Raw genomic sequence first — 15990 nt, forward strand, 5'->3', positions numbered from 1 at the left:
CCAGACTTCCACATGAACCTGTCAAGTGGAAACCAACTGGTGTGAGGAAACAAGGGTGCCCAAGAAAAATCTTAACAAGAACCCTTAGTAGGGAGGGCAGAACAATTGGTCTGAACACCATAGAGCAGATGGAAGCAACAGCCAATGACAGAAGGGGATGGAAGAGACTCGCAACACTGGTGTGAGAAGGATGTAATAATACTTCTCTGGCCCCTGCCCTTCTGGAGCCAACTGAAATGCTCGTATAGTATTTACTGCTCAGGCTTGCAGTGCCACACGGTGTGGAGTTTGTGCTATTTTGTGGTGATTGTACTAATATGATTACCATGTGGAATAGGGATATTTTTCTCTTTATTGCAGTGTTTGCAGGTTCCCCCTTCTCTTTCTGTTTGAAAGCAACCTCCATCCACTGTTCACCTAGATCCCTATTTAGCAGATCATTTAAGTGTGTGAATGATCCCGTACCTATTCAGCAAAGCAGTTAAGCCTGTGCTTAAATTTCAGTATATGCTTAAATGCTCTGTTGAATAAGGCTGGGATTATTCATGTGCTTAATTGTTTTGTTGAGTTGTGGTATTAACTTCCTTCACAAACATACCCACAAATTCTGAATACCTAAACTCACTCGGCGCATAATTTTCTGCTATAAAAGTTCCATAGGTGCCTAAGTTGTAGACTCTGGGACATGTGCACTGATGCCTCCCTCTAGGCTTCCGGTATCAAAGTATCAAAACTTCTGGACAAGTTATCCCCTTACCTAGCTGGACTGAATCTCTCCCACCCCAACAAGGATTGCATAGGAGATTGGAACAGGTGGGAGGAAGAAAGTAACATGTTAAATCATGAGCCTCAGAGCTGAAGGTCACCTGGTTTGCTTGAACCAGCCCCACTTCTGCTCAGGGTTTGCCCCAAGGAAAAAATAAATTCAGTATGAGTTGCTGTTAATTTGATATAAACTTACTGTATTCCTGGAAATAAAATTCTAATACTGTTATGCACTAGACATGTTTTACAGTACGGTTGGCTGCCATCCCACCCGCTGTGGAGAATTTGAGCAGAGTGACCCTGACCAATATTTAGGTGAATTGCAAAATCTCGTTGAAAAAAATAAGGGGAAGATCAGAGCAATTGGGGAATGTGGCCTGGGTAAGTATTGTTGGGATAGCTCAAGATTATCCTCTTCGTTGAATTCTTAAAAAAGACAAGGAATTAATTGTTTTTTTTTCTTTTGTAGATTTTGATAGATTAGAATTTTGCCCTAAAGACACCCAACTCAAGTAAGAGATTTGATAACTATAGAGATTGATGTATAAATCTTTACAGTGATTTACAACATTTTTCATTTTGTATTATAGCAAGTGGCATTTTGTTGGCTACATACTTATTCTAACTTGAAGTCTGATATCTATTATTTTTTGACCAGCAATAATGATTTTATAGGAAAGAGACCTATATTTAAAAAAAAAAAATCAGGTACTTAGGGTGTAATTCACAAAGCAATTTAGGTGGTTAAATTCCAGAGAGTTAAACACGTAATCCCAGTGCACAACCTCACTGCAATACTCTGGATGCCTAAACTCACTCAGCACCTAACTTTCTGCTGTAAAAGTTCCATAGATGCCTAAGTTGTAGACCCTGGGACATGTGCACTGATGCCTCCCTCTAGGCTTCCGGACACCTATCTCTCACCAAAGCCCCAGAGCAATCTATGAACTGGGGGAAGATAGGCATTGGCCGCCTAAGTTGCATGTAAGGTCTGATGTGGTAGGCAAACTTTGAGCACACCGAACAGGTTGGGTTCCATTCCGCATCTGTCCAGAGGAGGTTGTGGTGCCCACCTTACAACTTTTATCCCTGTGTTTAGAGCACTCACCTGGGATGTGGGAGATCAGGATTCAATTTCTCCCTCTCTGCAAGAGTTGTAGAAAGGATTTGAACAGGGGTCTCCCACCTCTCAGGAGGGTGCTCTAACCATGGAGCTATGGGATATTATGATGTGGAGCTCCCTCAGTCTCTCCTGTTGAAGCTGTTCCGCTGTGGATAAATAATGAAGGAGTGATTGGAGCAAGGGGATTGGCACCCACTTAATGTGCTGGCTTTTGTGGATTGCGGTGGTGTTCCTTTGATTTTTCTAGGTACCTAAAAGGCGCTGTGATGCTCAGCTTTGCAATGCTAAGCTCCTTCATGGAGTGTTGTGTCCAGTTCAGGGCACCACATTTCAGGAAAGATGTGGATAAGAGGGAGAAAGTCCAGAGAAGAGCAACAAAAATGATTTAAAGGTCTAGAAATCATGACCTATTAGGGAAGATTGAAAAAAACCTGGTTTTGTTTAGTCTGGAGAAGAGAAGACTGAGAGGGGATATAACAGTTTTCAAATACATAAAAGGTTGTTAGAAGGAGGAGGGAAGTAAATTGTTCTTGTTAACCTCTGAGGATGGGACAAGAAGCAATGGGCTTAAATTGCAGTGAGGGCGGTTTAGGTTGGACATTAGGAAAAACTTCCTGTCAGGATAGTTAAGCACCAGAATAAATTGCCTAGGGAGTTTGTGGGACCTCTGTCATTGGAGATTTTTAAGAGCAGGTTAGACAAACACCTGTCAGGGATGGTCTAGATAATACTTAATCCTGCCAAGAGTGAAAGGGACTGGACTAGATGACCTCTTGAGGTCCCTTCCAGTCCTATGATTCTATTCCACTTTTAATATTGCAAAACCACTCTTATACCTGACATTGAATCAATACATCCTTTGCTGTAAAATCAATCAGAATTTGAGAGTTTCTGGATAGGAAAGGCATTCACTGACTTTGCTATTCAAGAACTGTCTGGAGCTCCAGTCCAGAGGGAAGCCTACAATAGGGAGTGGCATAGAAGGGAGGCTTGTAGAAGGGAGTGGAACTGTCACAGAGGACAAAGCCTGCAGTGGATAAGGGGGCAAGATATTGGCAAGGTAGGCCTTAGGAGCAGGGCAATCTAGGAAAGCTGGTGAGGAGCGGGCTAGTTTGTCAGAGGGCAAAGCACACATTAAGGAGCAGGGAAGGGACTGAGTTGTTCTGATGCTGGCACTGCACCCAGAATTGGGTTGTGGTGTTGGGGAGGAAACCCTGCAGAAATGAGTAGGGCTGTCTAGGGAAGCAGTTGAGAAATACATCTTTGACAGCAGATGATAAATTTCAACAAAATAACCTTTGGACTTGTGGATGATGCTTGCACATTGCTGTCTGAGTAGGGAGAGAACTAATGTCATTCACAGAATTGGAGAGGTTACTTAGGACTTTTTACACTTTGCACCTGCAGTATGAAGCTGTAGCTTTTGCTACAGAAGGTATAGTGGCTTGTAAATAGGTTAAAAGCTACAGCATTACATGCTACTGCACTAGCCTCTTGTAGTAAGAGGATCAGCCAAGTGGCCAGCATATTTTGTTCTTGTTCTTAGTTTCCAGTAGCAACCAAAATGTGCTGAATTCAATAAAGCACAACTTGGTGAAGACTTGTTCAACCATTGCTGTGAAATGAAACACTGGAATAGTGAGCAGGAGTAGATGATGTCACTTTGAAGATTCTTCTGTTTCCTAAACAGAGCCTGAGCCTACTGAAATAAATCTTTAGAGTCTAATTGTTCCTTCCCACTACACAAGCTAACAGACAGCTATCTGAATCAGCATGGTCAGTGATGCAAGTGCTTGACTTATAGTTTTAGTGGGCTAGAGGAAAACTTCTAATTAACCATACTTAAATTGGCGTGGGAGGGTAGAAGAGGAAAAATAGAACAGGTAGATCATCTGTTGAGCTGCAGAGGCAGAAGGTCTCTACATCTGATTGTTCAATGGATTGTCTGAAATAAATTGGTTTTGTCAGTTCAATTCCTGTTGGCTCCACTTGGCATCCTTGCTGGAAATCACCATAGAGAAAAGATAGATGGGGGGTGGGAGGGAGGGGAATGAGAGCAGGCAACAAAGAAATGTAAAATGGGGAAAGACACATGCCACTTTTAGGTTTGTAAATTTAATGTTATTGTTTTTCCTAGATATTTTTGCATTTTGCTGGTAGCTGTCCTACATATGTCTGGGAAAATTACTCAGATTTCAGTGGTTCAGGAGCCAAATTAGCCATCCACATTATCTAAAAGAGCCACAGTAGTGCAAATTCATTGTTTCTTTACTATATATACACCAGTGGTTCTCAAACTTTTTTTCTGCAGACCACTTGTTGGGGGTCTCAGTGAACCACTTAATGATCTTTCCAAACATTGTTTGTATGATTAGCTAACTATTGAAAAGTGCTTTGGATAAAAACATTCTTTTAAAAAAAACTTAATAAACATTTTTTTGTTCTACAAATAAAAGCGCACAATTCATATTTTAATATCAGTAGTCTTACCTTTCCAATGCGATGGATGTACCCTCTCTCCCCTGCCACAGCAGCTTCCAAGCTGGGGCTGGGAAGAAAGGGAGTCTCTCCCCCACCACAGCAGCCACAGAGCTGCCATCTCTCCCCGACAGCTGCAGCACTGGAGCTGGGGAAAGTCGCCTCTTTCTCTGACCGCCGCAGCCCTGCATGTCCTAAATTCTGCCTACCCCCTCTTCTCGCCTCACTGTCCTCTTCCCACCTACCTCCTATTCCCCCCCCCGGCCACCACCTCACCTTACATGTGGGTCTTCTCCAGGGTCCAGGCTCGTAATTAGTGGAGGCTACGTCTGAATGGCTCCACTAATTAGGTGGGTGGCCCTTCATTCTCTCATGTGTGACCGCCCAAGCGCGCACCTGAGAGGGAACTATCCACGGACAATCTGAATGGAGCTCGCAGACCACTGGTTGTCCGCAGACCAGTTTGAGAACCTCTTTTTCTTAAAAAGACCATTCTGTCTCATGGCCTCCTTTACACCATTTTTATTCAATCTTGCACCCAGTTTCTATCTAAAAACATATTTTTTTTCTTACAGATACTTTGAAAAGCAATTTGACCTGTCAGAGAAAACAAAATTGCCAATGTTTCTCCATTGTAGAAATGCACACACTGAATTCTTAGGTAGGTTTTGCTCAGGACTGAATGTGACAAAAGTTTGTAATAGTTTGCTTTTGCCCTTTAGCAAATAGTTAGTTTTGCTTACATTGTTCTTTCTTTTAATTGGCAGAAATAATGAGAAGGAATAGAGATAGATATGTGGGAGGAGTGGTAAGTATGACCAATCTTATAATAAATTATATTCAATCTAACACTCATTTAATTGTTTTGAGTACTATCCTTTTGAGTGTAATATAATCTCAGTAGATTTCCGGTTAAACCATTTAAACCACTACAAATCCATAGTAGCTTTACAATCCCTTTCACTACTTTTATCCTTCTCACTGTTGCTTTTCCAACAGTTTCTTGCAAGGTATGAGGATTGGTCAAGGAGAGAGAGACTTTGCAGCTGACATCAACAGTTTTTATTGGCTTGCCAGAAGTGCAGCTTTAAGCACTTTTTGCTTAAACTGGCTCCTTCCCAATTCTGAAGTGTCTACAGCTGCAGTTAGTTTTAAGGAGTACTAATCCTGTCTAGAAATTGAAACCCAATATAAAATGGTGGGTTTTGTACATGGATATGGGCAGGGTTCAGTTTAGATATTGATTGGTAGGATACCAGATCACCAAGAGTTTAAAAAAAAAAAAAAAAAAAAAGTCATACTTTAACATAAGGGTCATGCTTACATCACTCCAAACCAGTCTGTTTTAGCGATGAAGTCCTCTCCATCGTTGGTCCTACTACCGCTAATGTCTAGGATGCCTTTTCTGTGATTGACAAACTGCACTTTTTCTGGTGCAACTAACTTTGTACCACTGCATTTTTAATTTTTTGTCTGTTGCATGCTCCAGCAGGAACGGTAACCACAAACGTTCACTTTTTATATCAAAACACTTTGTCAAAACCATGTCCATATGTAACTTTCAACCAGTATATATCTGCAGAAATTAAGGTTTTATATTTTAATGTTAAAAATAGTAACTGAAAACAAAGGACAATTTTTTTTTTAAAAAATTCTTGTAGGTTACTTTAAGATATAATCATCATCCCTGGCTGAGAGAGAAGAGCAGGCCATCCTTCCGAAACGCATTCACAACCAACGCTACTTGTCAAGGGGCTGCACTCTTTTGTCAATATTCGGGTGCAGAATTCAGCCTGTGAGCCTCTTGCCCAAAAGCAAAAGTGCTATCAGATGAGCCTTACTTACTCTATAATTCACTGAATTCTATATAAATATATCTTGCATATTACCTCTGGTTTTTACTTTACAATTAAGAACTATAAATATTTACACAAATATTAATTTTGGGTTACAGGTTTTCTTACATGATAAAGTATATAAACCTCTTTTCTAGGTACATTCATTTGATGGCACAAAGGAAGAAGCAGCTGCTATAATAGATTTGGATCTCTATATAGGAATAAATGGTTGGTAAGTTCTTTTCAACAAATGATATTTTTAAAATAGTTTCATAACTTGAAATGTAATTACTTTTTAAAATGAGGTTAAGACTTCAAAGCCCATTAGACTAAGTGATCATTTGTAGACAGATTTAGATTTGCATTTATTAATCTGTTAACTGCAAAAAGTTCTCAATTCACAGGTCAAATGCATTCTTCTTTACACACTGAGATAATCTAGTCTTGGGCCCTTTCTGAGATGCTCCATGCCAATTCTAGTTTGTAAATAAATGAGGTGGAGTGTAGAGGCAGCTGTATTTTAGGACAGAGTAATTAAAAAAAACAAAACTACATTGTCTAGTCCAAAAGTAACCAAGAATTAATGTGACCAGCCTGATCTACCAATGGACTGGGCTGAAATCACACTATTAATTATCCTGAGACCTAACTGTTTGATTTACGTGAGCTCAGACTGCTACACCTTTTGGCAGGAGCCTTTAAATTATCCAGATATCGAGCCAGGTGAACACAGAAACCCAGCAGAAGCTTCCATGTGCTTTACCAGGCCAGTGTGGCTGTAGAAGCTGATCTGTGGAACTGGAATTAGGACTGGGACAGCGAGCCACCTCCCAGGGTTGTCATTTTTAGCCGTGGCTTGGACACACAGCTGGGAGCTTTTTTTAATATAAGTTGAGGCAAATAATACTTACACATTATTTAGAAATTAACTCTTTAAGAAACCACTTTTGCTAAGAAACCATTTTTGTAAGCAAGGTAATTAAATACCAGCCAGAGAACATTCTACTTAGTTTCTAAAAGTTATGAGCTTCATAAGGCTCTGAGAAGATGATTCCAGTCACACATGGCTTAAGTATGGTTTGAAGAAAAAACCACAATCCTCTAACAAAACATCAACTTACGTCCAAATTCACTCCCTATTCTTATGATTTCTAGCTCACTGAAAACAGAAGCCAACTTAGAAACACTGAAGTCAATTCCTAGTGAAAGATTAATGATAGAAACTGGTAAGTTGCTGTTCTGATGGACCATATTGCATTTTTTTTATGTTTTGAAAACTTTATTAGATGTGCAGTTATGCTTGTATGGCAGTGAATATAAAGGGCAGTCTTCAGACACAAACTCACCATTACAGTAACAGGGGTTAGGAATGGCGAAAGGATTACCTTGTTCTCTATGGGTATATCTACACTGCAGTGTAAGCTCAGGGTTGGAATTCAGGCTCAAGCCTAGCCCCCTCTTCCTTCTAGACACAAATCTTGCTAACCCACAACTCAGACCCAGGACCCCAAGGAGGTGGAGGGCCTGAGCCTGAGTCAAGCCAGGACCCACAGTTCAAGCCCTATTGCTCTGCAGCATAGACGTAGCCCCACTGGGCTTCTGGTCCGGAAGACTGCGAAAAGTATTCCACAATCCCACAGGCCAACTTTTTGTCCTCTAGACAGGCACAGTCAAATTTTTCCACACTGCACCACAATCAAAGGGTGAGAGCAGCCACATTTTGGGAGGGTGTTAAGAAGTCTGGGATATGGGTGGTTGGATTCAGCCCCACATAATGCAGCGTAGATGCTGGAGCCCCAGGTTGGGATGCAGGGTTCAACAATTCCTAACATGGGGTTACAAATGAGTGTAGATGCTCAAGCCCTAGGTCAGGGGTCGGCAGCCTGCGGCACGCATGCTAATTTTTGGTGGCACTCTGCTGCCAGCTGGGGTCCTGGCTGCCGGCCCTGCTCAACCTGCTGCCAGCCTAGATGGATGGAACCCAGGGCCAGCAGCAGGCTGAGCGGGGCCAGTGGCTGGGACCCCGGCTGGCAGGGGCTGGCAGATGGAACCCCAGACCAGCAGCGAGCTGAGTGGCTCAGTCCGCTGCCGGTCAGGGTTCCATCTGCCATCCCCACTGCTGGTCTGGGGTTCGGTCCGCCGGCCCCTGCCAGCCAGGGTCCCAGCCGCCAGCCCCACTCAGCCCGCTGCCGTTCTGGGGTTCCAGCCCCTGGCACGCAAAACCTTAAGTTACAGTAAATAAATGAAGACTTGGCACACCACTTCTCAAAGGTTGCCGACTCCTGCCCTAGGTTATAACAAACCCAGTGTCTGCTAAGTGGAGTTCTATTAACCCTGGGTTTACATTGCGGTGTAGACATACCCTAAAAAACTCTCTGGCAGACTCAATGAGCAGAGTTCACAGGCTCCAGAAGTAGTTATATTCAGCCCTCTTCTGGTAGAAAAGAACATAGATCACCTTGACAGAGACTGAGGGCATGAATGAATAAAAGGGGAGACACTAAAGCCTGGTCTACACTGTGGGGGGGATCGATCTAAGTTACACAACTTCAGCTGCATGAATAATGTAGCTGTCGTTTCTCCCCCCCCCCCCCCCCGGTCAAGTCTGCCTGCGCCTCTCACGGCGGTGGAGTACAGGAGTCTATGGGAGAGTGCTTGGAGGTCGATTATCGCGTCTAGTCTAGACGTGATAAAATCGACCCCCGCTGGATCAATTGCTGCCTGCCAATCCGGTGGGTAGTGTAGCCCTACCCAAAGCAGAGTGTAGATATGCCAAACACTATGGTAAAGAACATGATAAAGGCCATCCCATTATCAGCAGTAATGGCACTTGGGTGCATACCAGGAAATTCCAATTCATTAAGCAAAACAATATGAAAGAGGGCCTGAAAATGCCTCCTGGAATAATTAGTTACGATTGAACTGATCTATTAGTGGATATTGGTTCTACTCACATTTATTTCAGACATCAGTAGTAGGACAGTTAAAAATAGATTAGGAGATTTAGTCAACAGTTATGTAATTTGGCATATCTGAAAAAGGCTGTTTTTAAAAACCCTGTAAATCCCTGCATTTCATTTTTGTCTTATACACCCTGATGTGCCTTTGTTTATCAGTGATACTCAGACTTCAGTGGTTCAGGAGCCAAACTGGCAATCAACATTACTCAAAAGTCCCACAGTAGTGTGAATTCATTATTTTATTTACTATAGTACTATATATTCATATTTAAACAGTATGATGGGGAAATATTAATTCATATATATAATATATATACACACGCACACTCACAGCAAAATGACTGATCAAGTATTATTATTTTATCAACTACAATTGGTTAATATAGTAAAAGCATCCTGATTGATTAATAACTTAGATTGGGGTTAATAATTAAATCAGTGTTTTAATATCACGTGCTGCAAAGAGCCACAGGAGACGCATTTAAAAGCCACTTGTGACTCATGAGCCTCAATCTGAGTATCACTTGTGTATCTAAACTTTCTGTGGGTTACACAAGTGGTTCACTGGCTAGCAGCCCTTGTCATGGTAGCATTTCTCTCTGCTTCTATTATTGCTGAATAAAGTGGCTAATTTTATAATATGTAAAAATCTTACAGAATGTAATATAATGGAATAGTAATTTGAAGTAATTTATTAATTATTATGGATGTTAAATGAACTAATCTCATAATCATTCCTTTATCATTTGGGAGAGAAACTGTGCTTAAGAGGAGTGATTTCTAAAATGGGCTTTGGTCTGTGGAAGGTGGGGAGGACATAAACTGACAGAAGAGCAAACAATTATATGAAATTATTAACGATTGTATACATTTAACTCTTGTTTGAATCATGCAAGATGCTCCCTGGTGTGGTGTGAAAAATACTCATGCTGGGTCAAAGTGTATAAAAACAACATTTCCCACAAAAAAGAAATGGGAACTAGAGCATTGCTTGAAGGACAGAAATGAACCTTGCCATATAATGTAAGTATGTAATTTTTATATTTGAAACTAAAGGTTTGGAAATGTACACAAGTACATACAAAATTTAGTAGGCTTAAACCAATACAGAGTTATTGAATCGGGAGCAAGGTGCTGTACTCTAAAATATGTTTTACAAAATACATTGTGGCTAACTTTTCAGAGGTTCTTGCATCTCCATTGATTTCAGCAGGAGGTTCGGAAGCTCAGCAAATCTTAAAATCAGGTCCTTAGTGATGTCTTTTCATTTGATATCCCATGTATCCCTTCCCTCTACTTCGTAGTTCTCCCCTTAGCACTACCAAAATAGAGTCCAAGTACCCAGACTCTAATTCATGTCACTGTGTTGCTTCTCCAGATGTAGCTGTTAGAATACATGCAACACCAGAAGAGCCAACTGTGTGATCTTTTAAAGTGGGAGGGGCTAGTGGGACACAGAGCGGATACAAATTGTTTTCTCCAAATCACTACTGGTTTAAGAGTACTTCCAGCAGATGAGGAGGCTAGTGTTGGTGTAGCTGTAACCTGAGGATCAGCAGCAAAATGAAACTGATTAAGATCACATCAGTTTCATTCTGCTCTACAGCCAGTAAAGACACCAGTTTGAGGTTTGGAGATGAACAAGAATGCCCCAAAGGGGCGTTTGGAGAGGGAAATGCTTCAGGTGCCTATGGCCCGCTTTGCTCTAGAATCTAAATGTCTAGAAAAAACAAACAGCAGGGGGTAAAAGTGCTACTTTTGATTTTAAATTGTATTAACTATAATCACTAAATGAGATTGATAGCTGAAATACTCAAATCTCATCAAATGCTGATCCCCTATTGTTTCAGTCTGGTCTTGGGGTTAGATCTGCTTTCTCCTGTTTACCCACCACCACAAAACATTACGTGAAATGCTCTGATTATAAGTAGGCTTAGAAGAGTTTGATTTTTATTATTTTATAATGTCAATTGAGGATGATTTTTTCTGTTTTTATCAATTTACATTTCACAGTTGTGGGAAATTAGGCAATTATTTAATGACAGTGGATGTGGAGAGTCAAAAAGTTAAAGCTGTATAATTATAAAACGCAGAAATGGTCAATATCACATCTAAATATCCTTAAATCAAACTCTAAGTTCTCAAGCAGCATTTTTCTCTATCTGTACATTTCAATTATCAATGGAAATATTTTTTTCACCAGTTTGTATATGGTGAAATTGACATTTACCTAAAAATCTAATTCTCCCAAGCCTAGTTGTAAGTGACTTTAATTCACTTTTGGCCCAGTAACAGTTTGCAAGAGTGTCTGTCAGCAAGAATGTAAATACGTTTGTAGTAATCAAAATCTGAAACTAGTTTACTTGTAGAAATGTTCAGTCATTTTGGGGAAAAAAAAAGTTTTATAGCTTAATTTTTAAAAGCCAGTGTCTTTATTAAAAAAAAAAAAAAAAAGTCTTTGGATGCAGCTACTAAAGAGTCCAAATAAATTTGGCAAGTAATCCACAAGAGAGTTGATTGATCTTACTTTGATATGGCATCATCTATTCTAAGAGTGTTCAGAAGCTCTTTGTGCATAGCAATTTGTAGGAGCTTTTGAATAACGTGTACTTTCCATACTTTTCAATACATTACCAGACCTTATAGGGACACAGTTTGATTTAACAATTTCTAACAATATTTTGACAAACTTGTATGTCCCCAATTTGTAAAGTTTATCTTCTCCCTGCTGCTGTTTTAGAAAGGTTATCTGGATGAACCTCAAATTATGTTAAGAGTCTGTTCCTCCCCCTCTCTACACACATGCTTGTCAGCTGATCCTGTTTCAATTTAGCTGTTAGCAGTCAATACCTTGTTACAGAGAGTGGGGGAGAATATGCAGGGGAGCTCCCCCCACCCCCCGAAGAGCAGTACATGATATGAAGTGCAACTAACGATGGATAAAATTTTGTTTATTATTTTACTGGGAGCGGGGGAAGGATTTTCTGATTTCAGTGACAGTCAGCAACCTGTAACATTAGGTATAAAATGTTTAGGTCAAAATGGGACTAAAGTCAGTCACCCTTTAAAATGATCATAAATAGTATGCAGCCAACTTCAACCCTGAATATCAATTCTAAGATGTAAATTGGACAAAACAAAAATCTTCAGTTGATTACTTTAGTCTCAGATAAAATGAAGTGTGATAAGTGACATTGGAGGCCATCTTAGGCTAGATCCACAGAGATTTTGGTACTTAACTGCCACTTTATATGCCTACATTCTACCCTTGCTCTGCTGCTGCCTGAATTCCTGCTGGTGGGCACGTGCAAAGCTGACCAAGTTCTGATGCTCAGCACCTACTTCATGCCTCAGCCCTAGTGGGATTCACAAACTAGACTTTCTCTCATCTATCTTGCCTGCAGGTCCCAATTTGGTAGGCATTCTCAGGGGTCTCTTAAGAGCATGTCTACTGGAATGGACCCCAGAAAAACACAGCCTGAAAAAGGAGGTGGAATACTTTGTCACTGGAGCAGAGACCTGAGTCTCCCAGGAGAGTATGCTAACCCCTAGGCTATATTCTCTCTAGGCTGATGATTAAGTATGTAACACAAAAGTAAAACATCTTCAGCAGGAGAGATTGAGAGACATTCATCCCAAAATACCGTTAGCCTAATGGTTACTCACCTGAGAGGTAGAAGACCTGTGTTCAAGTCCCTGTTCTCAATCGGGCAAAGTGTACATTTGAACCTCTCTCTCCCACATTCTGGCAGAGTACGCTAACTGCTTGGCTACTGAGTTTAAGGGCAGTACCCTCTTCCTCAGTTTTACTTGAAAAAGGGCTGAGCTGATCTAGGGATCTAATTAGGAGACTCTTCAGTGGTGAATTCCAAGTGGAAACAGGCACCCAATTCCCTTTGAGGGGGTGAGGCTTAGGCAAAACCTCTCTTTGGCATTGTCTCCTAGTTAGTTTAGGCAGCCTATGGTGGCTTTTGTGAATCCGCTTTTTAGGCACCTGCCCCTCATTCACAGTGCAGAGAGTATGGGAGCCTGACTTGGGGCTAAGGTGTCCTCTGGGTGGCAGAACACCTAAATGTAGGCATTACAAGGCTTACCCTACATCCCCTTTGTGGATCAAGCCCTTCCTCTTTAACAACAAAAAGATGTGGCTATTAAAGGAGGGTAAGGTGGAAAGTACTGTCAAAATAAACTACATCAGGCCTTTGTCATAGGCCATTGGGTGATGGTCTGTTCTCCATGAGGGGAAAATTCCCTGTTGTCATTGTCAGAGCTATACAGATTCTCAGCTAGTGTTACTTGGGATGGCTACATAAGCTTCTGTAGAGCTACACCAATTTACACTGGCTAAATGTCTGACTTTATGGACTTCAGGTTGAGATTTTCTATTCAGGAAGCTAAATAGGTGGCCTGGTTTTTCAGAAGTGCTAAGCAACTTCTGCTGAAGTTAAGGGGAGCTGCTGGGTGCACGGAACTTTAGAAAAGGCCACTTATTTATTGGCCTAAATATGGACTTCAGCTTAAGATTTCCTAGTGAAACTTCCTGAGGCCAGATCCTCAGCTGGGGTAAATTGGTGTAGCTCTACTAAAGCTAATGTATCTACAACCAGCTGAGAATCTCTCCCTCAATGATCACTTTCACTTAATGTCTTGTACCTACAACAAACCACCTGTGCAGAAATTTTTCTTGTGAACTGAAGCTTTAGTGGCAATAAAGAACTTGAAAGGGCAGCACTGTAGAACTTAACTGAGGTTTTTTCTAAGCAGAAGTGTATCCACTAATTCAGCTGCATCTAAAGAAGCACAATATTGCATTAATAGTCGGAAGGTAGTCCTAAGGGCTATCGGGGATCACCAAGTAGTGGAAGGAACTACTATTCAATCCTTGTTTTTCAGCTACTAATTGGAAACCTGTATTTTCTAAATACAAATAAGTGGTAGTGCATTGCTCCACCTGTCAAGACTTCGGGTAACAGTTTTTGAAAAGTGTGACTATTAATTTAGTCTTATCCTTTGGCTTCTTCCCCATCCCTTTTAACAACAGATTTATTTAAATACCATATTCCTGAAGTGTTAATTTAACAAGCTATTGCTAAACACCTAAGAACTTGTTCATTAGAAATAAAAAATGTGGATAGGAAGCAAGAGTATAGGCTATTTAATTGACTACACTCTTAAATTCACCCTCTGAACTTCTGATGGCCTACGTGAGAGATTTATACTGCACTTTATCCAAAATAGCAGAAGTTTCACCTGTACAGCAAAATCACTTTCATTGGAATGTAAGGTTGTTTAACTACCTATGTAGGCCAAGCAAAAGTTGTCAAAGGATCAAAGATTAGGAGACTGCCAGTGAGTGGTTGATGTTTTAAGTGGTAGAAGCTAGTTACTGTGTACAAATGAAACTAAAGTATACTTGCACCATTAAGTCCTGACCATCTTGGTCCCCTCGTAGCTAGTTGTGTACGCATAAACTAAACTGACATTAGTATATTTACCATTACACATAACTGAGTAAAATTAACTTTTTTTCTTTTTAGTCAAGTGCTAGAGATAATGACGACAGTAAGAGAGGAAGACCCACTTGAACTGGCCAACACTCTTTACAACAATACTATTAAAGTCTTCTTTTCTGATATGTAATGCTGTTCCTTACCCTTATTTTGTATAAAAGTATGCAAAGTCTGTTAACCTTACTATAAAACTTAAAAAAAAAAACAACCCCTCCTGCCATAAAAAAAAAATTATATTTTGAGGTATGACAAGATTAAACCTGTCTTTGTAAACCTCAAATACTGAACATCTAAAGCAGGGGTTCTCGCAACAATTTTTTTGGTGGCCACTCTGACCATTTTTCCTAAAATAATTAACTTTAGGGAAAATAATACATATGCACATATACATGTCCAAATCACTAATTTGTGTGGGGTTTTTTTTTGCAGACTCAATAAAAAATGTACAGTTATGTCTATTCTTTTCTGGACCGAAACAGAATAGAAACAGAAAGTACTTTGCATAGTGTTGTTTTGTTGTTCTTTTGGGGGGGGGGGGGGAGAGGATTTTTTAAAGATTTGCTAGCTAGTAAGTCTGTTTCTGTGAAAAGTGATATTTGTATGTTAATCACTTTTCACAGCAGCAGGCTTGTTAGGTAGCTGGGAGACAGTGAATAATATACAAATATCACTTTTCACAACTGACTTACTCAATTTGTCCTCCAGCTTGCCAGAGCTAAGCCCTGGATAGGGAGGTGGGTAGGAAAGCAGCAGGGGCCAGGGGTAATGGGGGTTGAGCCAAAGGAGAGGAGCCCTGCAGCTATGCAACAGGGATAAGAGGCCATAATGAGGGCCAGAAGTATGGGGGTGAGTGTGGGGCTGGAGCCCAAAGCCTAATGTCCAGGGGATGGAACCTACTGCTGCCTGCCACCCCAGGTCTAAAGCCTACTCCTCTGGTATTTGTGGATCCAAAGGGGGTCAGTCCCAACACCGGCTGGTGCCCCTGGGGGGGAGCACTGCTTTGCCCCCCACCTCCATCAGTGCCAAGGAGACTATGGCTACACAAAAAGCCCGATGGCCACAGACCTAATGCCTCAACAAACTTGGTCTGCTTTTTGTACAGTCAGTTTTGCAGCTCTACTTCCCTCACAACATTCTAGGATCAATTTTAAGGGTAGGCTGTAGCAGCTATGCTCTTGATTCATCTTTTCCAGTACTCTGACTTTGTATCAGATTAAAATAAGTCTGTAAAAAGCAAAGTTTTTACTTTCCATGGTACCTTCTCATAATATTAATGAAGTTTACCTATCCATCATACAGCTTGGTTCTGAGAAAGT

At 40.8% G+C, this 15990-nt stretch overlaps 1 protein-coding gene across 5 annotated transcripts in view; it reads left to right on the forward strand.

Moving 5' to 3' along the window:
- The window catches only part of TATDN1 (TatD DNase domain containing 1), a 25412-nt gene extending 10287 nt beyond the window's left edge, over positions 1-15125 (forward strand). For 4 of the 5 annotated variants that reach the window (XM_084620648.1, XM_084620651.1, XM_084620650.1 and 1 more), the window contains exons 5-12: positions 1003-1146; positions 1235-1277; positions 4942-5027; positions 5134-5174; positions 6360-6436; positions 7360-7430; positions 10061-10187; positions 12569-14804. In XM_084620648.1, the coding sequence (XP_084476774.1) occupies positions 1003-1146; positions 1235-1277; positions 4942-5027; positions 5134-5174; positions 6360-6436; positions 7360-7430; positions 10061-10187; positions 12569-12716 (737 nt within the window). In that variant the 3' untranslated portion in view covers positions 12717-14804. Of the gene's footprint in view, positions 1-1002; positions 1147-1234; positions 1278-4941; positions 5028-5133; positions 5175-6359; positions 6437-7359; positions 7431-10060; positions 10188-12568 lie in introns of all 5 variants that reach the window. The other variant, XM_084620649.1, reaches the window with a different exon arrangement.
- Positions 15126-15990: the final 865 nt, after the last annotated feature.

Source organism: Lepidochelys olivacea (assembly GCF_965140295.1).
Source record: "Lepidochelys olivacea isolate rLepOli2 genome assembly, chromosome: 2".
NCBI classification, from domain to species: Eukaryota; Metazoa; Chordata; order Testudines; family Cheloniidae; genus Lepidochelys; species Lepidochelys olivacea.